Raw genomic sequence first — 17,773 nt, forward strand, 5'->3', positions numbered from 1 at the left:
ATGACGCGGGTAGACGGGAAGATGGCAGCACCGACCGGTCGCGGTTCCACCATGGGGAGCCGAAACGGCATTTTGATCTGCGCTAGCGCAGAATGCGGTAGTCGCGGAAGCGATGACTGTCAATGCGGAAATCGGCAACCTTGTAATCGCCATATTGTTTGCACGCACGTTGCGTTAGCGAAATTGTCGAAAGTGGTGTTGATTCCGCGGTGTGTTGCGAGTGTCCGCGCCGTGTTAGAGCACGGAAGAAAGAGAAACCGAGTGTCAGGATAAAGGTAATTCAAATCCGAGTTTATTGCGTTAAGTTTAAGGAGAAGCACGGGCGTGTATCGACGCACGGTGGCGGCTGGTTCAGGATCATGGTTTCTGTTGGCACGCAGCTAGCGTGATCGGCGGTAAACGTGCCCGTAAATCGATCGTGTCCCCCCGAGGTTCTCGTCGCGCGGCTATCTCCTCGTCTCAGCTGCATCGAAAATCTCTCGAGTATTGGTCGCAGTGACGTCACGCCGAAACCTACGAGGGATGGCCTATGCGCCTCTCCTCCCTTTTTTCGCCCGTCTAACGAACCACCGCGAAATATCTCGCGGCCACACGACACGATGATCGTGGAAACTCGCTCGTCGCACGTTGCGAGACCGTTGCGTGTTAGTAAACTTCCGTCAGGACTATCTATCGAGTGAAACCGAATCGCCCACTGTTTCAAAAGCCCGTGAGTATTGTATATCCCATTGTATTATTCGTTCTCTATGAATTACTCGACCGGCTTTTAAGCGCACGCGAATCAGGTGAATCACGATTCCCCGTCGGATTCTTGCGGGAAATAACTTTTGAAACGCGAGAAATGCCAAAGGCCGACCGAAATCGTCGCGTCTTTCTCGTTCGTTCCTTCGTTCTCTTCTGTCTCCTTTCCGCCTCTTCCTTCCCCCCTCCCTCCACTGTCTTCCCTGTCTCTCTTCCTCGTTTCTCTCCCTTCACTCTGGCGTCCGTCTTTTTCTCCCTGGCCTCGTGAGCACGGGGTTAGGTTACGAATCAGAACAGCTCGATAAAAATATTCGAAGTGTCCAGGAACGCTTTCACGTCGCAAAATTCATTTCACGGGTAGCCCGTGAAACGCTTATCGATTCGCACGTCGAATCATTTTAGCCTGCCGCGAGACAAAAGAATTTTATACCCTGCCTCGACGTTCGCAAATTCCTCGCAAGTTTTTGGAAATGCTTCGTTACGACGCAAACTGTGTTCAGTGAGACAATGATCGGAGTGCTAGTGACATTTTTCCATCCAACGGTCAACCGATTGTGGCACTGTGTGTTCTCCAGGTTCCTGGAAGTCGATTTTAGCTAAAAGAAGAATTATTATTTTCCAAGAATTTAGTCGAAGTAAATTCAACGTTTCCCGGAGTTTCCATGTGAACGGATGTCGCACGAAAGAAAGGTGAAAAGTATTTATTAGAGACAACAGGCTGGTCGAGCAGAACGATTTCTAGGCCAGTGGCATAATTATCAGCGGTAGACAATCTCCCTAGGCTTTTCGAATTGCCGAACGCGAATAGCTTCCGTGTTGTGGCGCGCAATTATCGACATAGAACCGTTGAACGGTTCTCGCAAAAATCCGTTGCCAAAACAACGTCATGCAAACGCAGGACGTTTACACGTGAGAACAATAAACAACCGATCGCTCCAACGGCCACGCGACTTTATCGGTCATTCTTTCTTTCCTCTCTCCTGTCAGTATTTTCCTCGTATTTACGTTATTTTTACGATCGCCGCGCGGTGAAACATGTGGACCCCCCCCCCCCCCCCCCCGTCTTTCGGGATCGGATCGGATTACGCTTTTCGTAGGTGAGAGAACCGCCACTTATTTCTCTCCAGTAAAGAAGTGTCGCCTTAAAATTAGACAGCATCGAGCCTGTCCTTAGATTATGTAATGCGATACAGAGAGCACACACGCGTTTCGCGTCGAAACCGACTCGTCCCGCTGTAGGCTGAATTTGAATCGATTTTATTAATCGCGTTACGAGTGCAGTTGCACGCGAGAACGGGACCCATAGTAGAATTTCCCGTGCACGTGTACTCATTCAATCTCACCGCAATCACGCTTCCGCGATACGCTCGTTTTTCTTCATTTTTCGGAGGCTTGACGCGTTCGCTATCAGCGTCACATATTTGTGACGATGGTAATCCTATATTTTACATAACGAAAATGAAATTAGTCCTATGGATATTGTTATTAGAAATTATATACATTATATTTAGGAACTCAATGACTCGTTTCAGTTTCATTTTTCTAATATGTTGTTTAGTAGATTTATTGGATTGAAGGAAATATTGTAATTGAGCCAGACCGTCGCCAAAATAAGCACTGGTAGCGAACGTGTTAAGCCGTGTTTACACTTGAAGTATTCGCAATCCTTTTTTTGATACGGCATATCAGCGTGGATTTACACTTGAAATATTTATAATACTTTTTCCAGTAATTTTCATTGGAGGTTCTTTTTTTAATGTGATATATCGGAGTTTAGGGTGATTCAGCTTTTTTCGGACCGGAAGAGATCGAAAAAGAAAAAATGAACATGCGTAGTGTCTATCTGTTGTTTGCCTAAATATCCCATTACCATCGAATTGATTTGAATTTCTGAGAGATATAAAGACGTTGAGAGAATAACACGATCCGCCTCGATTTTTGTTGCGTAAACGCGTAACCGCGTTTCTCGGTAATCCACGTGTTACTCATCCTCGTGATGTAAAAAGGCGTGACACATTGGACGATTGTACGGTATTTGGGCAGATACTTATGAATGCGACAGGAAAAGTAGATTAAACGTGTATCCGGTTTCAAAATGTGGTATTCTAATTTCGAATTATATTTGCACGATAGAAGAGGTACGGATTGAATTTCGCTAATGGGAATGGGACTTTAATGTATGGATTCAGAACGTACCCGAGGTTCACATCGTAGAATCGGTTATACAATTTCAATTGTGCTCTTTGCGTTATTACATAACCACGTTATTGACTTCGCCCGTGAAACGTAAGAGATGACCCGCGCTCCGTCTTACCATAATTAGTTTGAAAACTTGCCGTTACGCTTGACGTAACCGACCGTTCTTGTCGATTCACCTGAGAGATTATTTTATTTCCGTCATGCTTATCTGCATGTACAGGAGAAATATCGCTAATCATGAGAATAAGGAAACGATCGAAACCAGATTATCGGTTATTTGAGCCGTTTATTTTGAAAGTGGCCATTAAGTCCATTTTTCAAGAAAACCTATTTAATCGTTATAATAGCGGGAATTCTGCATAATCTTTTTATTCTTTAATAGTACTTTTTAATCTTTTTTTTAAGTGGGCTTAAATCACTTTCAAAATAAACGGTTCAATTTATTGATATCGCGAGTCACGGGACGCGATACAACATTGGTCCGATAGATTCGTAACGATAGTTGAGATAGAACACGAATCGCCCGATCGGTATCGCTACATTTTTACCGTGTTAACACGATTTCGGGTGAAATCAAGTGTTTCATATATTGGCTTCGCGCGTCCAATTCCGGTGAAAACTGGGCCGCTTGCCAATCCTCGGGAAAAATGCGAATCGCGGCTGCTTTCTTGACGCCAGCTATTTGGCAAGCTTGCGTATTTTCCTGTTAAACGCACCGCGCCCCGACTTTCGCGATTTTTCAAAATGTTTCGTTTGCTTCGCCGAACGGAGAGTACGCATTTCTCGCCCGGGGCGACATAACCTCGATAAATTGTACCAACATAGAAACCGTTTTCGTTCCGAATTATTCTCTAAATAATTACGTAAAAATTCGTAATTAATATTAATAATTATATTAACACATTAATTGCCACAAGAATTTCCAGCGTTTTGAATAGCAATACTTATGCTTTAATAACAAAGGCAAATTATATTGAAAATAATTATTAACGATTTAGTATCACATTAGTCATATTACGCTATGATCTAGCTACTTGTGTTACTAAATATTTTTATTTAAAATCAAGTTTTTTATTGTAATTCTTCAGAAATTTGGAAGCTCTGGCCATCGGTGACCAACGTGGCAGTCAACGTGTTAATGTACAATGTTAATAATTCATATAAAAAGATATAGGTTCTTATGGCCTAACCTACAACGATTAAAAAAAAAAAAAATAAAAATTGGTTTACCATATTTGGAATTTTTCTTAGATTCCGAACGAAGTAATAAATGACTCATTTTCGCGTTCATTGTACCGGGTTTTAGAAAATCTTATTGTCTCGTGAAAAACATTCCATTTTTCCGCCTGGTCGGATTCGCGACCGTTAAAGTTGGAACCGTATGAAATTTCATACGCTTTCACTTTAACGTACCGTTGGCTCATGAATGGAGTTAATTGTGTCTAGGAACGGCAATGTCAAATTGAATTCGCACTGTTACGCAAGAGGCGTCGTCTGATAGTGTCAACTGTAGTAATTGCGCTAAATTTAGAACTACGGATATCTTGCCGTTTTTTATTCTCTCTCTTTCTCTTTCTCCAACTTCTCCCCTCCCCTCCCTGTATGCCTCTCTCTTTCCCACTTCCCCTTTAATTCGCGTGTAACAATCACTAAGGGTTGCACGATTACGTTATCTCAATAAAATATTTTGTGTCCACTGACCCTAATACGTATTTAAATAGCCATCTATACTGCCGGGTTGTCTTCAATTAACCAGTTAGATAAAATTAGACCCCAGCGTGGCTCTCTTTCTTGTGATATTCCTCTGGAAATATCTGCTGAGGTTCACCGAATCAATTTAAATAAATTACGCTGCCAACTGATTCGTCACGCGTGTGTACACGTGTATTCCATTTCAGTTTGATACTGGAAGTTCAACAGTCACGTATGTGAACCCTGTTTTTCTTAAGTACAATACAAATTAGAAACTAAAATCGTTTGTATCCTGAAAAATCGTAACGATTGTACTGCCCCACGATTGCGATTCGAATGTCTAATTGGTACAGATCGAGATTTTTGCAACTGCACTGGTTAGAACCAGTTTGCGTTAATAATCCATTAAAAAAAGTAATTATCCTATTCTTTCAACTACGTCTACGTATACTTAAATATTGGCAATTAGCTACAGAAAAACGATATTTGAATGAATAATTAGATTTCCTATATTTTTCCGGAATCTTCGCCACGAGACTAACGCGATATCGCAAGACGAGGGGTTAAATCAGGTAGAAACGCTTACGGCTTAAGATATGCGATTCTCTTCACGTAAACGCGATTAGACTACCTTAGTCAGCGCGACGGTTAAAAGTCATGGTTGCCGATGCTATAGGATACCCGGCTGCCGTGTGGCTCCCGAACGTTCTACATTTTTCCCGGCTCAAGGTTGGCCCGTTTCTTTTTTTAGCTCGACCCAGTGACCTTTGGCATTTCTTGTTTTGTGTTCACGTTCCTGCGAGAATCGGATGCGGTGGTGGTCTCGTCAGGGTAGCGCTGGGACCAACTCACTTCCTTCCGTTGTTTTTCGGTTAATCCTGCTGAAGTAACCAGGCACGCAGCACAGAGATCGATATCCACGAGATTCTGTTGAAAATCGTCACTTCTCCCTTCGTTTCACAAACATTTCACTAGATTAGAAACAGTGGCAGCCCTCAGCTTAAACTTATGGGGATACTATAAAATTCAAAACATGCCTTCACTGTAAATACGGTGTACACGTATTCGGACAAAATGTCAACCACGGCAAAAATACAAATCGAAAGTAAACATGAAAAAATATTGTTTATCTATTGAAAGCAAGTGGGGATGTAGTTCCGCAGTGCCAATGCACGAACCACCCCTGACAGGAACTTGAGTTCCCTTTTCCTATCTAGAGCTTTTGCGCGACCCGCGACGCTCAAACGGTAATTGTAACGCAGCTGCAGCAAAGACACTCGCAGAGTCGGTCGGGGCTAGGAATTATCCGCGACTAGATTTTCAGCGAGAAAAGGGGACAAGGTGAAGTGGTGCGGCCTAGTCGCGGTAGGTTGGCCTCGGGAACTAAAGCTGGAACGCGGCGAGCGGAGCTTCGGCCGATGCCCGCGTGTTTGCTTTCTCTTGTTCCTCTCCGGGACCCGCCGAAAACGGGTAGGGTTATCGATCGAACCGGTTACCTACCGTGTTTCTCTACGAACAACGTGTACTAATCAGAGGAACAACCAAATGCGTTCTTACGAAACCGGTGAATCCCCTTTAGGACCTCGCTGAACTCTGACAGGCAGGATTTTCTAATGAAACTTGAACCCTGTCCGCTGACTTTCATCAACTTTGTAATTATTCTCTTTCTTTGAATATAATGAAATGGACTGACTTATGCTATACTAACCGACCGCACATCTAGGAACTTCTTCGAGCAAACTCGTCGAAGGTTTTCAACCCTAGAACAATGTCGGGGAATTAGATTCTTCGTCGTCATGTTTTAACTAGCCGTGGCCACGTAAAACATAAACAGTTATTAATTTCAGGGTAGAAACTTCGTACCGTCGATGGAACAAATACGGGGTTAAATTACGAGAACATCTGGAACTTTGATGACACCTCTTGCACTCGCTACCAGAAGGTTGTAAAGAGATACCTTTCTTGCTTCTGCTTGATCATTTACCTATTCCTATATATACCGTCCTCAATCATTCGTTTAACGTCCTCGTACGTGAAGCAAAGTCTGCTAGACAGCCTTACTGATAAATGGTCCACTTAACAGACCCAAGTCGAAGCGTCTGGTTTTATCTTTCTTGCTTTCTCTTCTTCCTTTTCCATTATCTTTGCAGTCTCCGGAACCTTTAAGTAGTAGTAGCTCGTCAGTTTTCTATGAAAGTTGGCACGTTTGTTCTATCGACGGTAACCGTTTACGTTATCCGTTGGCCTGTTTCGCGGGTGAAATCTAATAATGGTACCTGCGAAAATGGTCAACGCTCAAGGGTTGTTAAAGATAAGATAAAAAAATTCATGCGCCGTCAGCTTCTCATCGATACGATGTGTATACTCACCGTTCTCTCCGAAATTGTTGGGATTCAGGCAAGTCTCTAAGGGAAGATAGAGACAAAGGGAGGAGAGAGAGAGAGTGAGAGAGAGATTGAGAGACTGGTGAGCCCAGGGTGCAATGTCATATCACCGTGGGGGCCAGGCGGGCGCCGTAGCAGTCTCGTACAGCAGCAGCCCAATGACACCGCATTCTCCTAGCAGGCGATGTTCCAGCGGTAGCAGCAGCACCAGTAGCTCCGCGATCGGTAGCTCCACCAGCAAGCTGAACACCTACCGACCCACCGGCTCCTTTTACACGTCGTCCACCGGCTCCGGATACCGTTCGAGCTACACATCCGAGTACAGGCGATCATCTTACTGTCCGTCGAGCAGGTGAGTCCTCTCGTCATCGCTCTACTGGAATCCTGCTGAATTCTAGTGGGGAAATCCCTGGGATCGGCAGCCACGATTATAATAGTTAGTTAGTTATCTTGTCAGACGAGTTTTCAGAATGATCACTGTCGTTGATGTAAACGGGAGCCTTGGATAGTGTCAGGACGTTGAGAGTGGACCAGGGGGAGTCCGAGAGAGAGAATGGTCAGCGCGTGCGCGCGCGCGCGCGCTGCCGATCCCGGAGGCTTCTCCGTTCAACTATGCGAACATGCAATGTTAAAATAGCTCATACTCGATCGGCCCTACAGTTACTACTCGTTAACGTCGACGGGTTCGAGCATCCGCAGGAACTACTTGTCGGACTACGGCCGGTCTCGTTACTCACCCGCAAGGTGAGAGCAATCCCTGGTACACGGGGGTGTGTTAGTACAGCCGTAGCGGGCTCGGCGGCTACGAGAATCAACGCCCCGATAAGTGTCGACAGTTTGTTTTCACATCTCTCTCTTTTCAGTCCCTAAATACCGTGGCCAGTGAATGACTAATAACAGTCCCATGACGCTTCGCTAATTCGTGTAGAGCACCTGACACTTCAGATAACGTGTGCCCTAGTTGCCTGTTAGCCTCGTGGCATTCGCGTCCCTCGACTAGAGTTCCCCGACGTGGCCTCCTCGCTAGAAAATGGGTATAATACGTTGGCCCAATGAACACACCTGTGAACAAATTAACCGGATCCGGCTACAACCGGCGCGAACCGTCTCTGTAGCTTACATACCGCCCTATACCCTGAAAGGTCGAGGTCAAGAGCGGCTATGCATCAGGTGTGGTGACCTGGAAACTAGTCGCGCCAGGTTCACTCAGACCTGAGAAGAAAACCAGAGATGACTTTTTCTTGGAAGTATGTCGTAATCGTGTCTCTCAGATGCCAGCATTGCCTGATGCGTTCATTACCCCTGCACATGTGATTCCAAAATGGCGGATCGATCTTAAATAGAGAAAATGGTGGCGAACGCGGCGAGTAGCCGGCAGCACCGTTTCCAAACATGCCGTGTGCGTGCGAACTGTGTCGCGCGTCCGATTCAGTAACCTCCAAATCTTGAACAAGATCGTTCTCGCTGGCATGTAGACCAGCGACACCGACCTGACCACGTGAAAAGTATCTCGCAACGCTTCTTTGACTTTCCAATCAATTGCCGGCCAGGCAGATCTCTATCCGATGATATCTACATACATTGAATTGACTCTGTACCCTATTTTTCTTTTATATATACCTATCTTGTTTTTTTCATTTTTCCATCAATCAAGGCGTGTGCCAGTTAACTCAAGAACAAAAAACGAGATCTGTCCGTTGAAACAATTTGAACTGTTGTTCACATCTGTACCCTGCGAATAAGTTGGGCCAGGGCCACTCGAGGCTTTTTTTAACGGGATCGAATCTGAACGAGTTTCTGTTTTTTATGAACCTAAATTCGGAACCGTTCCTAGTTCACTCGCTTCACAGACGTTGCAAGAGCCTGCTACGATGGGAACTATACGAACTCGTATATTTATATCATTACCGATGAAGAAATTGAAAGTCCCGCAGAAGCATTTCCACGAAACCGGTTTGGTGTTCATCCAAATTGTCGTCTCCCCGTCATCGAAAGAAATCGTTAAAGAAACGCCTCCCGCGGGTTCACACGGCGATACATGTCACTAACACCTCCAGATGGCGCTGCTTACTCATCCTTAGCTGGTTACACGAGTTTTGCGCGTGCGTGTGTTTATAATGCGAGCGGGTTGCGTGTATGCTCGCAATCGTTGCATAACCTGAAAAGAGAGTAGGAGGGCGGCGGAGAGTAGAGGAGGGTTCAGGGAGGGAAGAGGGTAGCCCTTGGCCGCGGGCCCAGCCGAATGAAACTGATGCTCGCGATATTCACATCGGACAAACGTTTGCAGGTCAGTTTCATCGTCGGCGTACAGCAACACGGGTACCAGCAGCGGTAGCAGCGGCAGCGCGGGTACAAATGTGACAGCGAACGGCACTGGCGGCAGCGGTAGATACGGTTTATCCACGTCCTCGTCGTCCTCCAGCATCTCGATCACCGGATCCTCGTCGAGGGATAGAACATCAGCGCAGGACACCTCCAGGCAGCTCGAGTCCTCGTCGCCCACCACAGCGGACATAATCAGCAGATACTCGCCGTCCGGTTACATACCGAACATCCGACAAACCAGCATCTCCTCTGGAGGTGTTAACAGCTCGTCGAGTCATCATCATTGGAAGCATCACGCGACCGGTTCCTCGTTGACCGAGTTGTTCGGCGGCGACGAACGCGAGATAGTCGAACGGACCAGGGACCTTCGGCCCGAATCCTCGCTCTCCTCGTCCTCCTCGTCATCCTCCGCGGCTGCTGCTGCTGCTGCTGCTAGCGGTGTAGCACTCTGGTCCAGGTCGAAGAGAGGGGGGCCACTGGCCAGCAGCACGGTGCTAACCAGCGGGCATGCTCGCGCGGAGAATGCCGCCACGTCGCCTGGCGAGGTAACGATCGACGAACGCGGCACCATCCGCGACTTAGACGAGGACGCTAACGACGACGCCGACGATGACGAGGACGACGACGACGAAGACGACGAGGACGAGAACGAGAACGATGACAATAACACCGACGACGATCAGCACAACAACAACAGCAATGGGCACAGTAGCAGCAGCGCCGAGGACGCATGCGGCGGATACGGGGTGAACAACAACGACCAAGACGATAACGATGACGACCAAGACGACGACAACAACCTGAACAACCGCCATCACCACCAACAACGCGGCGTTCCTCATCGAACCGACGAGGTCTCACCTAAGCGTAACCTCTTGTCGTCGTCTGTGCCCGGTGGTGTTGGCGGTGCCGGTTTGATCGGTGTTCAGCTCGACGTGCTCACTAACCTTGCCACTAATCCGAATAACACGGAACTGCTGATCAATAACAATGGCCAGGAGAAGCTTGGGCTGCGTGACAACGCCACCGCTGAGTCCGTCGAGATCTTCGAGTTCGTCGAGGAGAAGAAGGAGGTAAAACGCGAGGTACAAGACGTGATCGCGGAGCTCTTTGGGGGCGACGAGGAGCCGTGGAACGCATTCTCCGCGTCGTACGATATTGATCACACCAGGTTTGGCGGCGGTGCCACGCCGCCGCCTGTTGCGCAAAACGATGTGGCCGGACGGCCATCCGGTACCTATGGGGACGACCCATCCGTGCCTTCCACCTCGAGGAGATCGGACGGTCATTTCTCAGGGAACACGAACACTGCCAGTAATCTGACCTCATCTCCCACGGCGCCGTCCACGGCCCACCAGAGCCTCTATCGCGGCGTGGCCGATCAGTTTGTGAGTGTCATAACCGCGATGCGAATTTATTGTCAGGGAATTTTGATACACACGCGTGTAGGCAGGATGAGTAGGCGTACGAAAACAGGAGCAGGGCTATCGAATTTCAACCGACTGCGTCCGTTTCTTGGTGTCTTCTGCGCCGGACAATCGGCAACCCGCCCAACAACGCTTGTAGCTTCTTCTCGTCCAAAGGATTACCCTGAAACGAGTGAATTGAGAATGGATGCTTCTTGGTTCTTTGTCTTCGTTCATTTTTGCTCTATCCGCTGGATAAAAATGGTCCAAACGGTAGCAATGTTCTTATTCGTTCTTTTTCAACATCAATGGATTCATGTTCAGAGCAAGGTCACGCGTGTTAGAACGAAGTATTTACAGTGACTTGCGTATTCGTTCGCATGAATCATCGCACAACGATTACTTCTAACGATTAATGATGCGGTCTATATTTATTTATCCTGATTATCTGTTCCGCTCGCATTCTCTTGCAATCTTTCTTGATCCCAGTGCGGCATTGGAAATTTTGCAAGCATAATCATGATCAATAAATATAACACCTTTTCGCGAACAAGTGCGCGAGTCATTGCATATAGAAATAGCACGCGTCCGTCCTTAACTGAATACCTCGATTGTTTGATGCAATTTAAATTGTACACAGTCCTCTGCGCTAATGTAATTTCGATCATCCGTTTGTCCAAGACCTTGGTGGCGCACAGGTTAAACGGCCGAGAAAAGAAAACCGTCGCTTCCAAGCGTCTTTAATTCGTACCAAATATATCCGTCGCGCGCGCAAACCTAGCCCGACGTCTTCAGCTATGCAGCAGCTGCGTAGCGCTCGGGGCAGAGCCAAAAAAGCATGCGGCGTCGAAACGAGATCGTTATCTATACACCCGTGTCGCCGTCGTGATCTCTTATAGTTCCTGTCTCGTTTTCGGTTTCGCGAAAAAGTTCAGTGGCACGAGACGAAATCTCGAGGTACAAAAAGAAGTAGGCTCGCAAAAAAACGTGTCGAACAGTGTTCATTTCAGTTCGGTTTGTATATGTGCGCTGGCGTTCGATTCATTGCGAAATACAGCGGTGAGCTCCCGTGTGCGCGATTTTGTCTCCCAAACGTTTTCTTCGACTAAGTCTCGCACGACGGTCAGTCGCTACCTACCTTTATAAATAGACCAGAGCTCTCTCCCACCGGGGGAGCGAGAAACGCGGCACGAGCGGACCTCTCATAACATAACGGTACCTCGTGGTAGCGGCGCGCGCGCACACGTGTGTGTATATGCGCGCGGGCGCGTTACCACACACCGTGCGCACAAGCCGTCTTTCGTTGTGTGTCACGGGCTCGCGCTGGAACTGTGCATAGACCGTCTGTCGTTGTGTGTCCTGGGTTCACGCTGGAACGTGTACGCACGTCACGTCACCGTTTTTAGTCCAGCGATTGCGGTCGTCTTTTAGCGCCGGTGTAGCCTTCCTCCGACTGGCCGTGGAGGTTAGGTGTCGTGCGTGTGCCAGTTCGTTAACGTGTCCTGTTGCTTCTTGCTTGGGGTAGGGGAATCGCTTCCCACTGTGTAGTCTGGTAACCCAGAGAACACGATTTTTGGGAGGAGTTCGTGAGACGAAACGGATACATTTTCTGGCAGAGTAAAGTGGATATTTTGAGGGGTAGGGGTTCAACCTCATAATACCTCTATGAAATATTCGCAAATATATTTGCCCGTTCCTCTATTGTTATTCGAGTTATGTACTTCGTGTGATCAATACTCAGGCAAAGACTAGCATTCGCGCAAGAAGTAACTTTTCTAGGACAATGGTCATTAGACATGAACATCTAAACGAATTTTTTTTAAACCCTCTGCTATAGTGATCTACTTCAAATTACTGTATAGGCTATGAATGTATAGGAACGCGGTGTAGTCATCGCCTATCTTCGTCAAGATTATGATCAAAGTCGTTTAACATAGCCACAACGTTTCTATCTCCTTCTGCCAGATAATATTCTCTTCTGCTAACAGCTCCTCTCTAAAAGCATTGACACTGGTTAGCCAGTAAGCACAGCTCTAGAATCCTCGAGACCGCCCTCCTCATCTTCGCGTCTGCTCAGCCAGACATGTCTACCCCGGTCGTTCGGCTGAGTACTCTAACGGCCAATAGTCTCAACGACAGTCGAGTGGCTCGTAATTAATGAGCGAACACCTTCTGCAACGTTTTCCAACGGTCACATCGTGTAAACTGGTTTCCATTCAAGTCGTGTGCTGGGGGTTGTGGTGCGTGTGGCTAGCGATCGCCCTGCTCCTCGTGTACGCGTTCGCGCTGGGCGTCGCGGCGCCTTTGGCGGCCCGGAGGCATCCCATTCCGTCTGGTATCGCTTCCACGCGGTTCCGCGGTCCCGTTGTGTCCGCGCGCGCTGCTCTACAGCTTCCAGCCGTCAGTCGGGCGAAGGTGAGTGCTAGCGGAGGGATTTGCGTGGCTGTAACGGAGAGGGGCGCGCGCCACGCTCGTAGCGATGACGTCCACGTTGTGTGCAGTCTCCCTCTCTCGGCTGCTCGACGCCTTTGATATTTACACTGTAGTCCCTTTTCTGAATATATTGTGTTGGGCGTACTTTCTGTTCGGAACTATCCACACGCTGAGGTCGAACGCAACGAGAAATGTACGTACTCCGTGTACGCACGCGGGCCCGCGTGTGTATGTGTGTGTATGTGCACGCGTGCGTGGACGAGTGTTTGAAGTGCGCCTGAACCGGTCTGTAACACTGACTAACAGCGAATTCGTCTGTGCGATCGGATAAAACGAACTAACTCTCCGGGGCACGTTGTGGATCAGCAGTTGTAAAATAGGATTAAGGTTGAACTAAATAGCTTTTGCTATGTTCTTCTGGGTTCAAAGATATAGCGTTACTTGAAAGATTTTATGACAATATTTTGAGCCGTATCGTATTTTGAGTTGTTTCATCTGAAATAGGGAACATGACGGGGACATGAAGAGATATTCACTGCATCGTCTGTATGTAGAGCAACAATTTATTAATGTTAATTTACCTTGATATGTCACAGAGATAATGTCCAGATTGCATAGTATCTTGCATTTCCTTCAAAGTTCTAGAGAATTTGCTCCAGATCTACCAAAACATTCGAGAATTAGTACAGAATATCTAGACATTTCATTTTGTATAGAGGATATTCTATATTGTGTTACAAATAAGTAACTGTATATAAAACTCGTTGGTCCGCATCAAGCTCAACAGCCTATCTCACCAGTGGCGTTAATCCGGCGCTTGTATTATCCATGGTCGTCTCCACAGAGTGTTCTGTTTTATTGCAAGAAGTGTGATATGCGTTGTCCTCCAGCAAGCTAGGCAACCTTAGCGCTTAAGAATATAACTTGTCGTGCTTTTACCAAAGAAATGCGACAATCTGACAGTTTCCAGCCCCGTAGAAATGTTTTACTATACACTCGCAAGGGCGCATAGCACATTAGCTGACCGTGAATTGTATTGCAGGACGGAAGCCCGACAAACAAGGCGGCACGTAATCGGCTTCAAACGCATCGCGACGAACGATGTGGTCTAAACGGTTTGCGGAATATTGGAAACACAGTGAGTATTCTGTTTTATACTCGTGATATTTTAGGATAGTAATCGTTTCATTGTAAATCAGTTCAGAAAATTTTAATTATGACGGTTGATAGCGTTAATTTTATTCTTGAAATGAGTTAGTTTACTATCTTTATCATTATCTCCATATACAGTTATGCTGCATCTATGAATGGTGTTCCTCAATTATATTATTTTTTCCTTTCAGTGTTTCATGAACAGTGTGATCCAATGCTTGAGCAACACGAGACCGTTGCTCGAATATCTGCTGAACGAGCAGTACTTGGCGGACATCAACGTGACCACATCCAGCATGAAAGGTGCCCTGATCAAGGCCTTCAGTCAGGTGATACACGAATTGTGGGAGGTGGGTGGTGATCACGTGGTGAACACTACAGCGCTGAAGTCACAGATACAAAGATTCGCGCCGCGGTTCATGGGCTACAGTCAACAGGACGCGCAAGAGTTTCTGAGATATCTGCTCGAAGGACTGCACGAGGACGTCAACAGAGTGACGGTGAAGCCGCCGCCGATACACACCGATATCCCTGATATGTATACGTAAGGAACTACTAACTGATTGTTAAATATATTCAATAGTAATAATATATAATTGTGATAAACTGTAAAATATTCTCATGAATATTTTGATGATGTTTTGCAACGATTGTCTTTTGCACAGGGACAGCCAGAAAGCTGTAGAGAGCTGGAAACGTTACCTGCGCAGCGAAGACAGTATGGTAGTGGACGTGTTCGTAGGTCAATTACGTTCGTCGCTGCATTGCACTGCCTGCGACCATGTATCCGTAACGCTGGATCCTTTCTGGGACCTGAGCCTACCGATACCGGCCAGGAGTGGTACAATCAAGTTGAGTCAGTGTCTGGAACATTTCACCCGGGAAGAGGTCCTTGACGGTGACGAGAAGCCGACCTGTTCCAAGTGTCAGATGAGGAGAAAGTGTACCAAAAGCTTCAGTATACACAAATTCCCGAAGATCCTTGTTATTCGTATCCTTTTTAATGGGAAACAACTTTTATGCGATCCTTATTTGGTTTTCCAGGTTCACGCCGTGTTTTTTGGAAAGATAATCTTTAAGAGCGTTTCAAAAGAAAATACAATATTTCCTTCGTTAACACAACTGTTGAACCTCCGGGTTTCTGAATAATCTTTTTTACAAAGGCGCGCGCGTTACATTCGCCAAACAATAGAGTACACTTTCCTTAACAGCATTTTGCAGATTTAAAACGTTTCTCCCCCATGGAACGATTCCGCGGCAAGCTTAACGTAACGGTGGACTTTCCATTGACGGGATTAGATCTCAGTGCCTTCGCCGCCCCCAGGGTTTCGGGCTGCACCTACAATTTGTATGGTGTCGCCAATCACTCGGGCACTACGTATTCTGGTCACTACACCGCATACTGCAAACATCCGTATTCGGGCGAATGGCACGAGTACAACGACAGCCGGGTGTCCGTGGTTCCAGCGCGATCAGTCGTCACCAGCGAAGCCTACGTACTGTTTTACGAACAGCAGCCACATAGCTCTCACTTGTAACCTTACGCCATTGCCTAGAGTTAAACGACCATCTTGCCTCTCGATACCTCAGTCCAGCATAGTGTAATGCAGGGGTGACGAACTTTTTCAAAGCCTGTAGCCACTCGCGTCCTTCTAATCCATCCGCCGGGTGGTTCTTCCATTGGTAGGCTGACTGGTCACCTGTATCTTAGCCAATGATTAGTGCAGAGTAATGCAAACACGAGATCACGAAACATTTGGGAACGGGATACTCTGTGAGGGTTAATCTGCGTGACCTAGTATACAGCTATCAAAGCTGCATGGGCTGTTAAGAATCAAATCCCATTTGGCGAGGTTAATCCGGTCGACATGCGGCTTGACAGTTGACAACTGCTAGAAAGTAACGTAGAAATATGACAAACATGGGGGAAGGGCGCCCCCTCAATGATTCAGCGGAACAGGAATGATAAAGGCAGGAGCCATGTACGACTCAGGAGCCGCCAGTTCGTCACCCCTGGTCTAATAAATACTACTTTATCGTGTGGTATTGAAAAGCTACTAAACACTGAACACGACGACGAACCGGGTCATTTTCCGTGTCGAGCATAACACGCCGGGGATTGCGTGTGTGTATGGTGAGACTGGCGATAATCATGCCCCCTCCCTCGAGCTGATATTTTTTTTTCTTTTCCTTCAGACTCCAGACTCTCCACCACGGCCCTATCTATTTTCACCTACGTAAAACATTTCTTTTTTTAGAAGCAAAACAACCTGACGCTTTCGTGTGTATGTTCGGGAGAGATAGAGGGATGCGGAATGAACCCTTTTAGTGGGGTGTGTGTAGGGCACGTTGCGGTAACACCAACCCTTTTGTGAGCGTCGAACGGATAAAATTATGTCGATCCAGGAATACACTCTCCTTACCGTCGCGCATGTTCTATTTTCAATTTCATTTATCTTATTTTGTTTTTGCTATGGAATATACACACAATTGTGAATCGTGCGTTTTAAAGAGATTTGCCAGACTCGAGAGAATTATATATAGGTACATATGTATTTATATATATATATACATATAAATATATACATATATATACATATATATTTATATGTATGTATGTTTATATATATATATATATGTAAGTACATGTACTTTGGTATTTGAAGAAGAAACAGAAGAATAATCATGAGTTCGCCAAAGATCACACGTATGTACGGAGTAATGCGCTTCGGATGTCTAGTTACTTTTGAATAGACGATATAGTAATAACATGTATCCTCACTCTTCACCTGGCAATCTACAGCTAATTTACTTTTGTAAAATATTTTGTTTAATAATATATCACAGTCAAGGGTTATTTATTTAATTTATGGAAAGTGAAAACTGATGAAATATTAATATATTCGATATCGACGAATATAATATGTATATATATATATATATATATATATGTATAAATATTATATTAATATATATATATATATATATATTATATTAATTATTATACGTATTACATACCAATAAAAGTAACAAAAATCAAGGGAAAAAGACGAACGAACGAAAAATAATATGTCCTTCTCATTTTTCACGGTTTAAACGAAATCGCCGTGACCGCGTTCTGTTTTTCTTTGCCTGATTAGCAAATGGTGTCGATGATGATAATAATTAATACAAATTGCATCTACAATTCATTGAGAGGACATTAGCCCTGAAAAATTACTTTTCGTGATTAATTCAATAAAAAACTTTTAAAAATTTAGTAAATCTATTCACCTTAATAATAAAAGGTTACGGTTAGAATCGATTTAATTAATTTTATTTTGTTAGGAAACATTACAATGATACTGAACATTCAAATTACACGTGATTTTGTTATTCTAATAAATTCAACAAAGGAATGGTAATACCAGATAATTCGATAATACTTAAATAACTTTTATA

The 17,773-nt window shown here is 45.7% G+C and overlaps 1 protein-coding gene across 5 annotated transcripts; it reads left to right on the forward strand.

Moving 5' to 3' along the window:
• The first annotated feature begins 58 nt into the window (after window positions 1-58).
• On the forward strand, window positions 59-17,519 carry LOC116425882 (Ubiquitin specific protease 2). Of its 5 annotated transcripts, none has more exons than XM_031974144.2 (8): window positions 59-275; window positions 7,030-7,368; window positions 7,677-7,760; window positions 9,304-10,729; window positions 14,223-14,318; window positions 14,524-14,876; window positions 14,998-15,323; window positions 15,554-17,519. In XM_031974144.2, exons 2-8 carry the CDS (start codon window positions 7,115-7,117, stop codon window positions 15,868-15,870), a joined length of 2,856 nt encoding a protein of 951 aa, XP_031830004.1. In that variant the 5' UTR covers window positions 59-275; window positions 7,030-7,114; the 3' UTR covers window positions 15,871-17,519. The 5 variants fall into 5 exon arrangements, with proteins under 5 accessions (XP_031830004.1, XP_031830009.1, XP_031830012.1 ...); XM_031974152.2 differs by having other exon boundaries at window positions 61-275; window positions 9,304-10,195; XM_031974146.2 differs by lacking the exon at window positions 59-275 and adding an exon at window positions 414-709.
• Window positions 17,520-17,773: the final 254 nt, after the last annotated feature.

This window comes from Nomia melanderi, chromosome 2 (genome assembly GCF_051020985.1).
Source record: "Nomia melanderi isolate GNS246 chromosome 2, iyNomMela1, whole genome shotgun sequence".
NCBI lineage: Eukaryota > Metazoa > Arthropoda > Insecta > Hymenoptera > Halictidae > Nomia > Nomia melanderi.

What these genes read in the sequence shown, in the direction of transcription:
- LOC116425882 (XM_031974144.2), top strand. Translation starts at nt 7,115, where the DNA reads ATGTCATATCACCGTGGGGGCCAGGCGGGCGCCGTAGCAGTCTCGTAC. An exon ending in GCGGCGTGGCCGATCAGTTT is followed by an intron (nt 10,730 to 14,222) that starts GTGAGTGTCATA and finishes ATTGTATTGCAG; the next exon opens with GACGGAAGCCCGACAAACAA. An exon ending in CCCGAAGATCCTTGTTATTC is followed by an intron (nt 15,324 to 15,553) that starts GTATCCTTTTTA and finishes AGCATTTTGCAG; the next exon opens with ATTTAAAACGTTTCTCCCCC.